Source organism: Ciona intestinalis, chromosome 1, assembly GCF_000224145.3.
Source record: "Ciona intestinalis chromosome 1, KH, whole genome shotgun sequence".
Taxonomy (NCBI): Eukaryota; Metazoa; Chordata; class Ascidiacea; order Phlebobranchia; family Cionidae; genus Ciona; species Ciona intestinalis.
The window spans coordinates 2,971,688-2,989,918 of record NC_020166.2 but is presented as its reverse complement, the minus strand read 5'-3'; the positions used below and the strand labels follow the sequence as shown (position 1 = coordinate 2,989,918).

The window sequence follows — 18,231 nt, the reverse complement described above, 5'->3', positions numbered from 1 at the left end:
GTTTACACATGTATAAGGGGTTCATATTGGCATCATGTACAATATAAATGAATGAATGTAACTTACTTTATCCTCGCGTGGCTGGAAAACGACAGTCGTTATAACACGGGTTTAACACCTCGTGCCAGCTTACGAGTTACCATGTATGTTAGTTTTAGGTGCTGTTTACTTAATTTACATTGTATTGTCTGTAGGGTGTAACGGTCATGCATTTTATTTAAAACATTATTTCGTTCCTTTTTAACAATAGGCATGTTTCAACAATTGTTGTTTTACCGTTACTACACGTCTTTTCGCTTTTGTAAATTTTTCCGTTCTTTGTTATCGTGACCGAAGAGATGAAATTTCATTTAATAACATATTCATATCTCATACACAGCATTTTGAATGTAACTTATTTAACCCTCACATGGCCAGGAAACGACAGTCATTATAACACGGGTGTAACACCTCGTGCCAGCTTATGAGTTACGATGTATGTTACTTTGTGGGTGATTATTTTACCTTTGCCATGTACATGGCACACATATCCTCGAGTTTTGGAAGGTCAAAATTTCTCGCCACTTCCAACAAAGGGAACAGATTACTCTCGTCCAAATGCTGGCCAAGTATTTGCCCACAACGCCTTGTAAGTCCATGAAACAACAACATATGTGACGTACACATTGTCTCATATGCTGTATCCATGCTTGTAAACTGTAAGAATAAGCAGAAGTGCATCATTTTTTTGCAAGAATGGGCAAATCTTGGCCTAAATCCTAGGACCCATGGCGTGCAACGCTGCAAACCTCACCCACATAGAATGGAATTTAAATTAAAAACCTTATATTATGTTTTATATGGGCAAGATCCTTGAGAACCAAGAATTTAAGCCAGATTTGGTCCGTTACACCCTAAAAAAGCTCATGATCATTGTTGAGTTAAACAGGGCATTTGGAAAGTCAATTTCGGAACACACTTTCAGAGTAGCTCAACCATAAACACAGCATCTTAACGCAGTTGGTCAACCATACAGAACAGCACATAGTTAAAATTACGTTCCAGACCAAGTTTACTAGACTGGAAATTTTTTAGTTATTACAAATATGGTGAGCAAACACATTAGATCTAAGGTGTTTAATTAAACGAGGACGTCTCTCATAAATAATATATATAAATAATAGGCAAAAACTGTAACTGAAAAGTTAAACAAATTATCCCAAGCTTTAAGGAAGATTATTTGAATTAATGTAACCTATTTTTATCTTTGCATGGCGGGAAAATGAAAGTCGTTATAACACAGGTTTTCTGTTTCATACACCTCTACAGAATTAAAGGGCAATGGCAGTTAGTCATTATAATACAGGTCGTTTTGGCGGGGCATTGACATTCATTTTAACATGAGTGTTTTTGGCGGGGCAATGGCGGTCATTATAACACAGGTGTTCTGTTTCATACACCTTTACAAAATTAAGGGGCAAAGACAGTCATTACAACACATGTTTTCTGTTTCAAACAGCTCTACAGAACTTATTTACAGGACAAAAAAGTATCATGTCACAAAATACCAAATATATACGAACCTCAACCTCATCTGAATACATGGATACCACAACGTTTTTAAATATCTGTGGACTTATATGGGTGAGGGTGATCATTGGTAAGACTCGTGTGCCAGAATGGAAACTATTTTCCAGGAAATGATCTTCAAATAAAGCAGTGAAGTAATCACTACATGCACAGAATATGGCCTGGAATAAAGAAATGATATTTATTTATCTGTGTGTGGTTGAACAATTAGAAGTGTTTTATAAAACTTAGTCGGCTTGTGTTAACATGTAACGATGTGGGTGATTGCTTTTCATGCACAGAATATGGCCTCGAATGAAGGAATGATATTTATTTATCTGCGTGTGGTTGAACAATTAGAAGTGTTTTATAAAACTTAGTCGGCTTGTGTTAACATGTAACGATGTGGGTGATTGTTTTTCATGCACAGAATATGGCCTCGAATGAAGGAATGTTATTTATTTATCTGCGTGTGGTTGAACAATTAGAAGTGTTTTATAAAACTTAGTCGGCTTGTGTTAACATGTAACGATGTGGGTGATTGCTTTTCATGCACAGAATATGGCCTCGAATGAAGGAATGTTATTTATTTATCTGCGTGTGGTTGAACAATTAGAAATTTATTATAGAACTTAGTCCGCTTGTGTTAACATGTAACGATGTGGGTGATTGCTTTTCATGCACAGAATATGGCCTAGAATGAAGGAATTTTATTTATTTATCTGCGTGTGGTTGAACAATTTGAAGTGTATTATAAAACTTAGTCGGCTTGTGTTAGAACTAGTGGGTGATTGTTTTTTTCAGTTTGGGTAGCCCATTGGTGACTATTGGGTTAAGGAAATTGGTAATTGTTAAGTTGCGCAGCGGTAAGCTTTGAACCAATTATCCTCTGTTTTTGGGACAAGTTCCAACCCCTTTACCCACACATGGTATTAATATATAAATAAATGTTTATATTTTAATAAAAATATTTAAAGGTACATATTTACATATATAATATATAAGTGATAATTTTAATACATTAAACACATAATAATCTGACATGCTTTCATTATATATAGTTACAGCAATAATAATGTTGAGTTCACACTATTTAAACTTTTGATAAAGTCTAAGGTGATATTGTTAAAATGCAGTAGAAATCGCAGCATAAAACATGGGGAACTTTTTGATAATTGTGTTGAATGAATAATTTAGCCCTGCTTGTTTGTAGCGACACATAAACTTGTAAAAAAACAAAACAAAAAAAGTGTAAAAATAGAGTGCTAACAGAAAATATGTCTCATCCATTTTAAACTTGGGGTAATGATACATGCTACCCCATGCATTCATACATGATCCTTACTTTATGGCCCAAGAACAGATGGTTGTCTATATTGAAGCAAACATCAGGAAACAGCAGCGTTTCCCGCCACATTTTCGTAAAAGGAAGAATCCCATCTTCTACCCAGTCATGTAGAGAAGGGGGAATAACATGGTCGACAAGCTTACGTAAATCGTCTCGAAACACTGACATGCATACTTCCCCTTCAATGCTGAACACTTTAACTCTTTTCTTCATTTGTGGTTTCAATCGAACTGCAATGTGTGTGTGTGGGATATGTTAGTTATTGTAGGGTGGGGGGAAATGGGACAGTTTTACTGTGTATTTTCTCGTCCTATTTGGTAGTAAACAAAGAATATTCAAAGAATTATAAACAGTATTTTCACATCTCCCATAGACCGTTGTAAATTGTTTATACACGATTTGGATATTTGGATAATATGTGCTAAAGTTGTCACGTCTTCCCCCACCCTACTATATCATGAATTTTCTAGTCAGTTTCAATATGACAATTGTCTTTATTTTTAAACCATATTTTTTTATTTTAAACCAACACCTATGAAAATGAAGAAAATTGTATAAATAAGTTGTTTGTATTCAAACTTACCAAAAAAATATTTTATAAGCCATGTACATAAGATATAAACCTAATATAATAAACCATAACTTACCCAATTCATCTACCCTTAATTCAACTTTAATTATTTCTTGATGTAATAAATCCAGACGGCAATTTTTAGCGAGTCTTTTTACTTGACCAACCATATCACATTGTATGTCCATTCTACCTGTGTATAGGTATTGCAAAAGGCAAGCAAATGCATCTGCTGTTACCTGTGAAAGTGGTAGTAGTACGTAAACATTGTATGTAAGTTACTTTATCCTCGCGTGGCTGGAAAACGACAGTCGTTAAAAACGTGTGTTCTGTTTTATACACCTTGTGCCAGCGTACTAGTTACCATGTATGTTACTTTTATTCATTTTTTAATTTTTTGTGCGGCTGATGGCCCCAGACTATTATCCATTATATTGATTGTGACTTGTGTACTTTAAAAGCTATCATTTGGATAAATATTTTGTACAATTTATGCAAATTTAGTAAATTACTAGTTACCATATATACCCTAAAAATGTACAGGCCTTTAGGCCGTGGCCCCCAGGTTGCACACCTTTTTGGAGCAATTTTAATGGTTTGCAAAACTGCAATAGAACCACTGCATCATACAAAAACCAGTGCATTATAAAAACACTTCATCACACAAAAATATAGCCCAACTCACCGCATGGTGACTGATATTAACTTCATCAACATTCTTCCATTTATTACTAAAGGCGTCGGCAAAATATTCAGACCTCGCTGATAATATGTAGCGATGTACTTTAAACTGACGACCATGCACATTCATTATGACATCATAAAAGCTCCCTTTGTCCAGCAATCTAGAATTAAATCAAATATTATTTGTAAAGTTATTCATTTTATTTGTTTTAACTTAAAAAAATAATTTAACAAAAATAATATATATGGCACAGCCAGAAAAAAAATTGGGGGGTTTTAATCAATAAATTTTCAAAATTTTCAAAAAAATTTTTTTTTAATTTTTTTAAATTAAGTTTTATTTTTGGTTTAAAAGAGGGGGGGTCGCGACACCCTAAACCCCCCTGGCTGCGCCACTGTATATATATATATATATATATATATATATGTATATATGTCACATGTATGTAATATATATACACATATGTATAAATGTTTATTTTAGTATTACTTTTAAAGATTTACCAAGGTGATTTTTTTCGATTTATATTGTTTTTCAGTCTTCAATGTTATTTTAAATGTCATAAACCTTCTATTCTATATGGTATACTGCAGTAAGGTTTGCAATATGACCTGGAATTTAGGCTGAGTTGGCCCATTTCCCAGCCATACGCAATGGTCACAGTTGCAATTGCATAGTGATATGAGTAAATGAATGAATCACATCAAAAGCTCACACACGCACATCTGCGTGGGTGTTAGTGTCAATATTTCACCATATCTGAATTTAATGACAACCTATGATAATACAACGACATTATTAAATTATTTTTATACGTCATATTACATCATACGCCAGATTTAGAATAATACCACCTACACACATGGTGTAATAAATGCGTAATTGCTGTCAAATTTAAAAGGATGAGTTATTGTGTGGTATTGATAATTGTATGTGTATTTATATTTTATGACGTACAGAATGTATTGGTTTATAATGCAATGGGTGTTACTAATATATTTTTTCTCTTGTATTTTTCTGGTAGCCTACGTTTCCTTAACTATTTTTTAATTTTTGACAATATGTCTTTTAAAAATTTGTTTGCATTTATTCCTTAACTTTGTATAGCCTAGAAATTTGCTGTGGGAGCACAATCTACTGCATAAATGTGTTGCATGTTTTTTTGTGAATGCAATATAATTGGGGTTATTAAAAATATGCATTTTTTACAAAAAAAATGCACTGGAATCGAATACTAACAAGCTGTTGTAGCAATATGTTTGCAGCAAAAGCAAATACCTCAATCAGTGACAGTTGCTGCCATGTTAACTTTATGTACCAATTACTACATCTGTACTAGAGTGGGGGAAGATGGGACACCTTTTCATTCTATTTTCTCGTCAGTCGTCAAATTTAGTAGTAAACAAAGAAAATTCAAATAGTTATAAAACTATATCGCTGCTAATTGTTTAAAACATGATCAGGATATTTGGACATTCTGTGCTGAAGGTGTCACACTTTCCTCCGCCCTACTATAAACAAAATTCAAATATGTTCTGTTTTCTTAAGCCCGACTAAGCACACATAGACAAACAAATAAATATTGATAAAAACTCACGATCGCATCATATCATAATGCCTCTCCCTTCTAAGTCCCCTTGTATGAACTTGTTTCCAATTTTTGATGAGGTTTTTAATGTCATTGGTAAGTGCACCATACAAGCATCTCTCTCCATCAAAGCTGTTCTCAACACATTTAGCTCCTTAAAAAAACAATTTGTGTAAAATGTATGATAACTTTTTTTTTGAATGTGAAATGTATAATTAAAATCCTTAAAAAAAAATTCGTGTAAAATGTATAATAAAAATTCCTAAATTAAAAAATGTGTGAAATGTTTAATGAAATTAAAATCTTGAAGCGGTGAAATTGGTTGTATTGTATTAGGTTGGGGTAAGATGGTTCATGTTTTCATTCTTATTTATCGTTCCATTTGAAATATCTATATTTATTTACAGAATTATATAGCCTACCCATATACTCACAACTTTCGTAATGAAATCAAATTGTTAAAAAACAAATTAAACAGTTTCAAAAGTGAACTGTTAATGTTATAATGGTTTTTAAAACTTAAATTGGTATTCCTAATTTAGTATTTTTTGGGCTAGATCCAAATACAAAAACAGAACTTACCATTTTGTAGCAGGTACTCCACTAGTTCAAAATGCCCACATAAACAAGCGTAGTAACTGGAAAAAATGAAATGTAAAGTAGTTTTTTGTTTTCATAGGTTTTTGTTAACATAATTGCATATTATTTCTAAAGATTACTAGAACCTAGTATAATAAAATTGTAACACACACAGTAAAATAGCTATACACACAGAGTACAGCAGTTTTTATGTAATATGCCTAACTTTAACTTGTCTGTTTTTTATAATTCTTTTCTTATGCTTAGCGTAGTGGACACTCTGGTATCCATAAAAGAAACCTCCTACGGCTACCATTGAAGTTTTTAAAGTAGTCGTATAACTATAAAGTTATAACATACAAACATACAGTGGGGAACTGTCCCAGATGTCTCTTAAGTTTAGATCCACATCTTTCTCCTCATGCAGAAACCTGTAATATCAAAGCAATTAGATTAATTCGTTTAACCCCTTGGTCACTAATAGATTGTCAAAATCGTCAGCTAGACTTTTTCCCATTTTTATTCTGTATGGGTGAGGTCCTCGAGGACCTAGGATTTAGACCAGATTTGGCCCATTACCCTAAAACCCGTGTACGTACGAAAGTGACCTAGACATAAAGACAAAATAAAAAATACTTAAAAAATAAGGACCCACAAAGCTATATATGTGGTAACTCAGAAGCAGATACAAGGTGTATGAAATATAAGAACTGTCCTTTCCCTGCCATAGTAGGTTACATATTTTTTAATGCACAGTCATTCAAGGTTTTATAAAATTCTTTTACAAATGTATGCAGTTGACTTTGCATGTGTCTGACTGTTTTGAACAATCTATTAGTGGCTGCTTGATTACAGCAGTTAATGTCTTGTCCAAGGACACACAAGTCAAACACATGGCAGTAAATAGATATCCATGGTCAGCTTGCCTCTAGGCTGTTGGACATGGGACCTTCTTTTTAATCAAACAAATAACTAAACTGTCTCCATATCAGATAAATGTGAATAGCAAGCATTATAGAGACACTTATGCAGACACTTATAGTTAAGATAACTTACTGTGCCTTTTGTAGATCTCCTTCTCTGCAACATTGAAATAACTGAGCTTGATAAGTCATTTCTAATATTGCTTAAATTCATTGATGTATAGTAGGATAAAAGTTCTCTCAATCAGCAGCACATATAACCCAGCGTTACAAAAATCTTTATTATATCCCCAGACGAAAAAATGTTTGTTTTTAACATACAATTACAAAAACCGCGGTCAATTCGCTGACAAATCAAAAATAAGCTGTTTTAAATGTACCACAGTGAATGCAAACACTTTAAAATAAAACAATACTGCTTAAATTAGCAACACAAACGATTAAATTGATGTTACTGAATGCATTTGCTGTTTCCTTCTGATAATAATATTTACACTGTCAGCTGGTCGCCCTTTCTGACGTAGTGTCACGTGATCACAACAATGCGGAGGTCGTAGGTCACGTGTTACTACGTCAGAAAGATTTAATAACACAGTTGATTCATCAATGTTAATAGTTAATACATAGTCAAATTCTCATATATTAACATTGTGTTTAATCCAAGAGTGGGTCTAAAGCAGGTCTACCAATCCTCGTTTTGGTACTAATACATGTTTTAATGAAATCAATTTTGCAATGGTAAGATATATTTTAATAGGCTACTCTTTCCAATTTGATTTTAAGTGACGTGTTTATATGCACTGATAATGCACGGACTTTATGCAAATTTAACATATCTGCAGCTCTATCTATACTTACTAAACCATTACCTGTAACTTTGTGGTGATACAATTACGAGATTTTCTTGAATAATTATCTTAATCTATATACACATTTTTGCTAAACTTTGCTGCTTCAGTTTCCTTTTTGTAAAAAATGTGGACCTTTTTTACGCCACAACTTTAGTGCTTATTTAATTTCAATGATATCGTGTTTCACAACAATATAAATTCAAATAAAAAAATAGCAGGTACAGAAGAGCATGGTACAAATATTAACCACAATAAATATTTAAAGCTATACTGTCATCTATCCACAGTTTTTTGTTCATACTTTTACCAGATTGGCTATTAAATATTACTGTTACTGTTAGTGTGTGATTTGAACACTTGTTGCCTATTAAACAGATTGCATCAATAACTTGGGAGTATAATATCTTATTAAACACAAATAATGACATGCACAAATGTATACCCATACCCACACATATATGTATTTATAAAGACACCTATATAAGTTACATGAACAATGAGGCCTAACTTTGGCACCACTAATTGCTACAGCAGTGGGTTATAAATTAAAGAAAATGTTCATGCTAAAATAAATGCTACAGTATAATATAGAGATAACAGTTAAGCAATGGAAAATTAGTAATTACCTACAATGACAACTTAAGTAAGATCCCATGAAATACAGTAGTTTTTAAATACAAAAGAGTTTACCACAGAGTCACTCAGGATGTTATAGTTTTAGCTTCATGTTTAACTTTAACAACGAATTATACATAGTAAATACTACTATTAAAAAGGTTTAAAATAAATGTAATTTAATAAATTGGTGTTAAAAATTCTGCAAGTAGAGGTATTTAATTATTATTATCTTTAAATTAAACAATGAAAAGAGACAAGTATAATTCAGAAAAGTTTTACAAAATAAGCTTTTTTCATTTAACAGTGTCACTTCAAAATTCTTTTCCAATATTCATTTAAAAACAAGTTGTCTGGGTCGAGTTCACTTCTCAACTTCATAAACTTATTAAAGTTGGGATAAATTTGTTGAAATGTTTGCGAATTAACCTGCAACAAATAAATGACTTTAAACACGATACCAAGTCATGCATTTTGCCAGGCAGAGTAGTTAACGCGTCAGCCTTTAGCCCAAGCATCTGCCACCAAAGTTCAACGCTATTACTTCTGCTAGCATGTGTCAATATTTGCTGTTAACTTATACCAATGTTATACACATGTTAATAAAAAAATACCAAAGCAGGCAAACTTGACAGTGGAAATAAGATATATATAAGCATAATCTATTGCAGTAACATAGAAAGGGCATAAAAGTATTAATTCACCTTGTGATCCTTTGCCCAGTGGGGTCGCCCTCCATATTTCAAAGCCAAGTTTTCGTAGAATGTAAACCACTTATCATGTGGCACTAGCTTACCATAAGGTCTATGATAAAATACAGTACAATGAAAAAAAAACAAAAAAAAGAAAAATTTTTTTTAGGGCAGAGTTTTATGTTTTTCTTATTTATATTCTAATTGAAAAGGTAGATCATATTGTAGCTAAAAAGCTAACTTGATATTGTAGCTATACAATATTTATACTGACATGGTGGCAGTATTGAAATTGCAAAGACACACGTTAGAACAATTATAGTTAGGTATTGTACCATTTCACAAGATAAACTGAATGACCTTACCTATATGAGATAATACCAATGTAAGTTACATCTTGTTCACATGATGGGGCCATCATTATATTGTCCTTTTGTACGAACCGTACTTCAACTGGGAAATGAATCTATAAAACAAACACGTTTGTATTTTTAAAATTTAATACAAGATGTAAGATTGTATTTGTGTTTCCTTCATTAAAGTATCAAAGCCATTTAATGAACTGACACAGTGGCAGTTTTAATAAACATGCTTCTGTTCCACGCTTAAGCACAGTGGATAAAAATACGATTTGTTGTTCGGATGAATATGTCGTACTTTCGGATGAACTGAGTAAAATACTATTATGCAATACATGGTAACTCTTAATCTGGTACGAAGTGTATTTAACAAAACAACGCTATTATAAGGTGTGTCGTTTTCCTCTCACACAAAGATAAAGCAAGTTACATTCATTCATACATAAAGTGCGTATAATTTGCAAATATATTTCTCTACCTTACAGTCAGGATTGTTTTCAATCCAATTCTTCATTTCTCTCAATACAATAGCCGTATGCCTCCTTGGTATTGCCCACTCAGTCACATATTGTTTAAAGAGACAATCTATGTTGAATATTTTATCACTGCGGTCGATACACTCAGAAGAACCTGGAAGTAACTAAAGATTAAACCAGTGCTCCTTAAATATTAATTTAAAAGAAAATAAATGAATGTAAGTAACTTATCTATTCTAGTGTGGCAAGGGCAGCGGTTATAACAATGGTGTTATGTTTCATACACCTCGTGCCCGGTTACCAGTTATCACAAATGTAGTTTCTTTCTTTGAGTGGGTTGCTGTCTTACTACAGTAACTTTTGTTGAGATTAGGTTGTCTAATATGTGTATACTTTATGCTTATGGTTTTGTAAAATGTAGTTAAGGTTGGGTCCCCCAAGTTTTAGGTAATGTTTTTAGTCTAATAGGTTAAAAAATCACTGCACTTACAAAAAACATGTGTGTATGATATAGCAGTAATCTAATGTACCTTCGTAACAAAATTTAAAGAATACAGAAGTGATGAGCGGAACTATGCTTGAAAAGAAAGTTGCAATCCACAAACAAAACTCAAGTAGGTGGTGACCAATAATGATGTCTTTAAACCAATTATTCTTAACTAATTTTAAACGTCTGGTTCTGTTTCGGGCAATAGTAACCACATTGTCTGTTGAAATTAAAAATAAAGTTATAGACTACAAAGTAAGCTAATGTCCTAATTAGACATAATAATATTGAAGTCATGCCTGATTGTTCCTTGTTTTTACCAGTATTTTAATAAACTAAAAGTATATTGTATATAATAGTCAATTGATTTACTATATAATATATGTTATTGTGTAGTGTATAAACTAAAGGGTTTATCTATTTGTTGTATATGTATACCCTTTTTTTTTTATCTATTTGTTGTATATGTATACCCTTTTTTACCCTTTTTGCATGGTCACTTTTATGCACGTAAGTACTCGCATATTTACTCGCAAAAACAAAGTTAACACGCATAACTTCATAAGTGTGTCATCTGCTGTAGGTTGGTTGTTACTCGCATTATGCGAGTAAAGAAAAGTATGGTGGAAGTACAGTTTCACTTTCAAGAGCCTTTTTTTCGGGTATTATTTTTACAGTTTTTAGTTGGTAATAGCACCATAAAGTATCAAAACTTATTTTATAAACTAGATTTAACAATATTGCGCTAAAAAAGCTAACTCAATGTTGATATGCACATAAACCAATAACCATGCAAAATAATGTGGTTAGTGAGTTATCATACGGCGAGTTAATGTGGATCGCTATTCGCATTAACTTTTTACCATGCAAAAAGGGTAATAGAGTACAGCTGATATACTATGTGGATAAACACCCCACATATAGTATGAATACAAACCACAAATGGGTTATTAACATGCTCTCAGTTATGCCCAAAGTCCAAACCCATTACTCGCACATACCAAGACATATTTATTCAATAAGAAAAGGGGGTGTGTCTCTTATGACATTTATTAGAAGATAAAGAGTTATATTTAACAGTATTAAACAGTTACTGCATATGCATATATAATTAACTCTATATTACCAGTATGTGGGAACCACACAAATTGAAAATGCTGGGCAGATGAGACATGTTCATTCAAATCTATGAGAACTGTTTCAAGTTTTGATGAAGCTTTCTTCTCATGCAACATAAATGCAGCTTCACACTGGGTAAAAGTTAAATATTAATTTTTTGCGCGCCTGCCTCTAACCCAGAGGTAATGGGTTCAAGTCACATCGCTGCAATTGGTGTGAGTGTATGCATCTTTAGGCAAGACACTTAACAGCAAGGTTACACTTTAGTAATTTATAAACGGGCACAAGGTGTATAAAACAGGACACCCGTGTTAAAATGACTGTCGTTTTCCGGCCACACTAGGATTTAATTTTTTTTTTATTTAATATTTTAATTCTGCAGCTAAACTAAGGTCGTACCTGTAGCTTGACACTTAAAATGATTCCAAGAATCCCAAGATGGCAACAAGCTGCAGAAAATATTTCTGCATTTTCTTGTTGAGAGCAACGTAAAATGGTACCTAAAATAGAACAAGAAGATACGTTGTAAAACACTTTGAGAATAATCTGCATTTACTATTTACGTGCATAAAACACCAATTTTCTAGGCAGGTTCAATGGAAACATAACAGCCTATATATATATATATATATATATACATATATATGTCAATTGTCAATGTCACAACTATGATAAATTAAAATAACCTTTATTTAATTGTTATACAAAATATAATTGAAATGAATGCTGCAGTAAAAGCAGTTAAAAATCAGTTTGTTACCAAACAACTTCAGATTTTAACATGCTTAATTTAATATATATATACATGAAATGTATCAAATGTAATTTTTAATGCAATTTACCATCTGCTTTCATAAGAACCAGCTCTAACACATGAGTTGCAAAAGAGCCAAATTTTTCTCCTGACCCATGGGTCCCAGTTCCTATAATACCTCCAACTGTCTGACCGGATACGGATCCCAAATTAATAAGAGATAAACCATGTGACGGAAGAATGTTTTCATTTAATTCATTTATAGTAACACCTGAATGAAAAATTTCATGTTACTTTTTTAATTAACAGTAGATAATATAGGGTATTTTTTTCAATTTTTAAATGGCTTAAAAATGAATTTGTTTGCAGGTAATATAATGTGCATTTGAACAAAATGTTTAATTTCAGACCTGCTTCAACAGTTACTGTACATCTCTTGGCATCAACGTCCAAAACTCTGTTCAAATGTTTCAGTGAGATCATGAAGTCATTTGTACATGCAATGTCTGAAGGAGATAATCCACCGCCAACGATTTTTACCTAAAAAAAAGAAATTATTAAAGAACTATATCCTATACTATGAAATGTGTTCAAAATGATGATATTTATTAAGGCTTAACATTGGTATTACAGTGTTATTGGTCGCATACTAGTTCATTGTACTGTGGGGTAAGATGGGATATAATTACAGCTAAATCCTATATTTCTTCATTGTCTTTATGAAAGCAATTAACATCTTTCAATTAGAGGAGTGACTAGTGAAGATACGGTTATGTAATTTTTTGATCGTCACCAAATAAGATTAGAAACGAGAATTAAAATATTACCCATTTTACCCGTACCTACTATAATACTGTCCGTTAACGTTAAAAATGTCACGTGCGCGTGGGAATTTAAACGATTAATCGTGCTAATGATAGTCGGGACGTGATTATGTTCAATACTAAGTTCTTAGAAATGCCTTTCTTTGGTCCAATATAGGCTTTCATAAAACATATGCTTAATTAATTTGGATCACTTACTGTTTTTTTGTTTTCTTTCGCCCTAGATAAAATATTTCTCAGTTCATTATCGGATCTTGGTTCAAAATACAACTCCGGCGAAGCAGAATAGGTTTTTGACCAATTATAGAACCGGTAACCCGACTTGCCCTGGCTGATATCAAAACTTGTCATATTACTGCACTCGACAAATTATGGTGCGTATGCGTTTGCAAACATCGACGAATAAGACTTCCCTTTCGCCCTAGACCTCCCCCGGCGATCCGTTGCAGGGAATTCTAATTGACGTCAATAAAGCTTTTATTCCCTTCGCTGCGCCATGTAAGCGTTTCTCTTTTTCGACTTTCGAGTTAAAGCGCAACCCATCACAAAAGCTTATAGCTTCTACCTAAGATTGCGACTATTTTTGATGTTTTAGTCATTCGTAAAATACCAGATTATATAACTGGTATACTTCATCATCGTGACTTGGGCTTTTGCGTTTCTAAGGCCCAATCAATCAAACGGTACGGCATCACCGTGTTGCAACAAATGTTTGACCCGCATGGTATAGGACAGATTACTAAGACACCTTTAACAATTATAGGTTGTTCGTGGTTAGACATATGTGTGCTACAGCCACAGTGTCATATCACATACTATATCGGCACGTAACAACAAACGTTTGAGAATGTTTATCAAAATCGTAAAGTTTAGGTTATCGCTACATCCTATTCGTGGTAATATTGTTTGACATATTTTTACGTCCATATTCGTAGTAATAAGCTGCCAGTTACGTAAACTGTTCTCCTGTCATTTAAATTCCCCTAAACAATAAACGCTTGTGCGTCACCTCGTGTTTGTCCGATTTTACCCACAAGCCAATTCGGTTTAAAATTTCTTTTCGACACTCAAGCTGTTACTAAGATGGGTCATCAAAATATCTGGCATTCTCATCCGAGGAAATACGGCCGTGGATCCCGATTCTGGTAAGTTTAAATAAGTTTTGACATCCGTCTATTATTATATTTTGTTATTTAGGCGAAAGTTTCAATTTATAATGTCGTTTGACCTTAATATACAGTGTTTATTAGCCCGCAAATTTTTCTTTGAGATTTTTGGTTTTATATACTGATTAGTATTTAAGTTGTTAATGTTTTTAGCCGAATCACCGGAAATAAGCACGGTCTCATTAGAAAATATGGATTAAACATCTCCCGTCAATGTTTCCGCGAATTCGCTAAGGACATTGGATTCCAAAAGGTATGTTGTATGCCTTTGCATGTTATAATATCATTTATATACCCAATATTCCGATTTCAAAACCACAGCATTGCTAATGTACTGATTAATTATAAAAGATACTGTGTTTGGTAATTGTAAGAAGTTTTATGTGGCTTAGTGTGCGCATTGTAGGTCATACCAGAAAATCTGTATAATATTATTCATACGTTTTTTATCATTGAATGCAACATTATAACTTATGTATTTACAAAAGAATGATGAAAAATGGAATTACCGCCTGATTATTCATGAACGATAAACAGCGGCTTTTTTTCTGACTTTTTGATAACATCTAACTATCTGTAAAGAAAAATCTTGCTCATTAGTGATGAAGTATTTTCCTAAATGCCTCTTTCCTGTTTTACAAGGTATTATCTTTTCTTTCAGTTGGATTAATGCAGCTGGACGAGTGGTGGAGTCTCTTTTGAGGCAGTAACGAGAAAAATCAAAGAAAATAAACTTTTTCTCTTCCATGTTGTTGTACTTTTTTGTATTAGTGCAGATTATATATAATAAACATTAAATGTGTAAAAAAAAGATAATAAGACTTTAAATTTATGCTCTCTGTTATGTTCTTTCCAAGTGAGTATATTTACATTTGTTAATTTAGTCTTTTTGTCGTTTTAATTCTACTGTTTTTCAGGTGGAAGTAGCATTCACTGTTATTGTGATTTTACAGTAGGTGAGTTATATACTTCGTTATTAAGTACAAAGTATGTAAAAGTATTTCACCGAATCGTTGATTAATTACAGTTTTAGAATGATGAAAAATGGAATTACCGCCTGATGTATAATGAATGATAAACTGCGGCTTTTTTTCTGACTTTACTAATTATCATATTGTTCTCTAACCGTATCATGTTATTGTTCTAATAGAAGTTTTTTTTGCAGTTCTGATGCGTCAAACTTGACTGCCCTGCATTTTATTATGGTAAGCATCTTGTTACTTTTTAGTATATTAAGGTTTTGTTAGTAACAGTGGGGTCTTTAATAAAACTAAGTGTTGCAAGCGGTAGCAGGTATTTTGTTTATTTTGACCAAAAACACTATACGACCTCGTCCAATAGATGTCAAATGGCCATGTGAGTTTAACAAACATTTTTTTGGTCCAACGCCTCAAATCATTTTTAATTAGTTAAGAACCATTACGCAGTTGCAGATATTTTGGTTATTTTGATAATTCAAAAGCCATTTTGAGTGGCTGCGTAACATTTCTGGTCGAAGTAACCAAAATGTATGCAACCGTAGTTTTATTAGGGACTTGTGACAGTGTTGTAGACTTGTAGTTCCTCTGTACGTGCAATGCTGTAGGAGTTCAAAATTATGAGATCCTGTAATTTGTATTGTTATTAAATCATGAGTATTTATCGTCATTTGTGAGAACTGTTCCTCATTTGGCACTGTAGTACATTTTGTTTAAATGTATTTATTAATTAATAATTATTTACAAAAGAATGATGAAAAATGGAATTACCGCCTGATATTCATGAACGATAAACAGCGGCTTTTTTTCTGACTTTTCTATAACCTAAAATAATGGTAGTGTAACTATGAATATAAAATTCCCTATGTGCTTTATATAGAAAATTGTATTTTGTAGATTCGACAATCTGCAACAAACTGCGTTCCGCATTTTGACCATGGTAAGCATTGCTTTTTTTTCATTAAACATATTCCATAATATTATAGAAAAAATACCGTACACTTTAATGGTCTGCAGATTTTTTAGTTGAAAATACTAATGGAATTAAAATTTTTATTGAATCAAAATTGTCAGTTCTATTCCTTTTTTAAAACCTTGTAATTTTTAAAGAAATATATGGTGTACGCACTCGGCACTTTGTTGTTGCTGATAAAGTGCTATCTAACTTTGGTTGTTAATTTTTAGATAAGTTTGTTTAAAAGTTTTTATTTTATAAGATATTGTTCAAGAATGATGAAAAATGGAATTACCGCCTGATTATTCATGAACGATAAACAGCGGCTTTTTTTCTGACTTTTAAGATTAAAAGTTATGTAACTAATCACAACATGCCTTCAATTAAAATAAAGTTTACTAATGTTTAAATCTTTTCAGGTTTGATGTTGCAACAGTCACCTTTGGACTTCAGTGCTCTGACTTTTTATTGGTAAGAAAACTTTAATTTAGGAGCTTAGTTTATCTAAAAAAATTGTTAATTTAAAAAAAGTAGTTATAATATATAGTATGGTAGGGGAAGATGGGACACCTTTAGCCCAACATCCAAATATCCTAATGGTGTTTTAAACAATTAACAACGGTCGATGCTATGGAAGTCATGAAGATGTCTTTTATATTTCTTTGAATGTTTTGTTAATTGCCAAATGGTGCAAGAAACTAGATTGAAAAAAAGGTTTCCCTGTCCTCCCCCACCTCACAATATATATAATCAAGAGATGAAGGTAATAAGTACTTACGACTAATAAACCATGCATTTCAAATTCTTTTTTTTATAACTTGAATTTTTTCTTGTTTCCAAATATTTGTAACACATCTTTGCAAAGTAGTTATTTGGATGTAATTAGTGGAACAAATATGTTTATAGTAATTTCTTTTGATTACTGCATCCATAACTAAGTATTAACAAAAGAATGATGAAAAATGGAATTACCGCCTGATTATTCATGAACGATAAACAGCGGCTTTTTTTCTGACTTGATAACATATAACTCCATACTAAACATTAGCTTTTGGGTTTGATAGTAACTTATCTATTGTATTTTTTAGGTAATCCTACTGTTGATGGGCATTTGGAAAAGAATATCTGATAGGAAGTTAATACATTATCTGGTCTTCAGTACTTTGTTATGTGTGTGTCATGAGTTGTATACACAGTAATTCTAATAAACCATGATTATTTACATTACCCTGTGCGTTTCTTCCCCAGTTTTTTTTTGCTGGTATAAGACTGTTTGTACGCCTAAGCACATGTTGCCCAATCCTTCAAAAACCAAAATACATGTATAATTTAAAACCGGTGTTAACTTTTTTTTTTTTTTCTTTTTTTTTATTGCAATAAAAATTACGCGAACAACAGTACGGTTGCAGTAACAACATTAACAAACGGCTGCATTCCATTTCACAAAATGTGTGGAAGTAAGACCACGTAGTTTGGCGATTTGGTATTCAGTGGCTTGGATCCTTTCCACTTCATGAACAAAAACTTTTACTACGGGAATTTTCTCCTGCACTCTACATCGATAACTACAAAATCGAGCACACAACAATAAGCAGTTTACAAGAACATCATTAACACCAAATAAAAAGTGCTTTACGTGAAAGCAAAATGGTCTACGGACCCTTGCGCAAATCCAGTTTTCAACTTTATACCAATAGTCTAACTTTTGGACAAT

General features: G+C 32.5%; 2 protein-coding genes and 1 long non-coding RNA gene across 6 annotated transcripts in view; 1 reads left to right on the top strand and 2 right to left on the bottom strand.

Annotated features, from left to right (window-relative positions):
• LOC100176065 (ankyrin repeat and BTB/POZ domain-containing protein 1) overlaps nucleotides 1–7,542 on the bottom strand; it is a 9,367-nt gene extending 1,825 nt beyond the window's left edge. The window contains exons 1-9 of one of the 2 annotated variants that reach the window (XM_002119633.5): nucleotides 7,376–7,542; nucleotides 6,688–6,750; nucleotides 6,323–6,378; nucleotides 5,750–5,894; nucleotides 4,153–4,312; nucleotides 3,544–3,706; nucleotides 2,894–3,126; nucleotides 1,563–1,730; nucleotides 505–696 (exon numbers count right to left, since the gene is read on the bottom strand). In XM_002119633.5, the coding sequence (XP_002119669.3) occupies nucleotides 505–696; nucleotides 1,563–1,730; nucleotides 2,894–3,126; nucleotides 3,544–3,706; nucleotides 4,153–4,312; nucleotides 5,750–5,894; nucleotides 6,323–6,378; nucleotides 6,688–6,750; nucleotides 7,376–7,434 (1,239 nt within the window). In that variant the 5' untranslated portion in view covers nucleotides 7,435–7,542. The remainder of the gene's footprint in view (nucleotides 1–504; nucleotides 697–1,562; nucleotides 1,731–2,893; nucleotides 3,127–3,543; nucleotides 3,707–4,152; nucleotides 4,313–5,749; nucleotides 5,895–6,322; nucleotides 6,379–6,687; nucleotides 6,751–7,375) is intronic. The other variant, XM_026838951.1, reaches the window with a different exon arrangement.
• Nucleotides 7,543–8,226: 684 nt separating this feature from the next.
• Nucleotides 8,227–13,953, bottom strand: LOC100180753 (L-gulonolactone oxidase). 3 transcript variants are annotated; one of them, XM_002121987.4, is made up of 10 exons: nucleotides 13,618–13,953; nucleotides 13,006–13,135; nucleotides 12,684–12,866; nucleotides 12,241–12,341; nucleotides 11,849–11,972; nucleotides 10,766–10,942; nucleotides 10,238–10,389; nucleotides 9,766–9,866; nucleotides 9,413–9,512; nucleotides 8,227–9,137 (listed from the first exon to the last, which is right to left on the bottom strand). In XM_002121987.4, the coding sequence occupies exons 1-10, from the start codon at nucleotides 13,768–13,770 to the stop codon at nucleotides 9,018–9,020; spliced, it is 1,341 nt and encodes a 446-aa protein (XP_002122023.1). In that variant the 5' UTR covers nucleotides 13,771–13,953; the 3' UTR covers nucleotides 8,227–9,017. The 3 variants fall into 3 exon arrangements, with proteins under 3 accessions (XP_002122023.1, XP_026694782.1, XP_018667597.1); XM_026838981.1 differs by lacking the exon at nucleotides 13,618–13,953 and adding an exon at nucleotides 13,438–13,526 and having other exon boundaries at nucleotides 8,999–9,137; XM_018812052.2 differs by having other exon boundaries at nucleotides 9,050–9,128; nucleotides 9,404–9,512.
• A 1,448-nt stretch (nucleotides 13,954–15,401) lies between these two features.
• LOC104266804 lies at nucleotides 15,402–17,744 on the top strand. The gene is made up of 5 exons (XR_717728.2): nucleotides 15,402–15,541; nucleotides 15,751–15,790; nucleotides 16,460–16,502; nucleotides 16,937–16,988; nucleotides 17,606–17,744. It is a non-coding gene; the product is annotated as an uncharacterized LOC104266804 (long non-coding RNA).
• The last annotated feature ends 487 nt before the right edge of the window (nucleotides 17,745–18,231 follow it).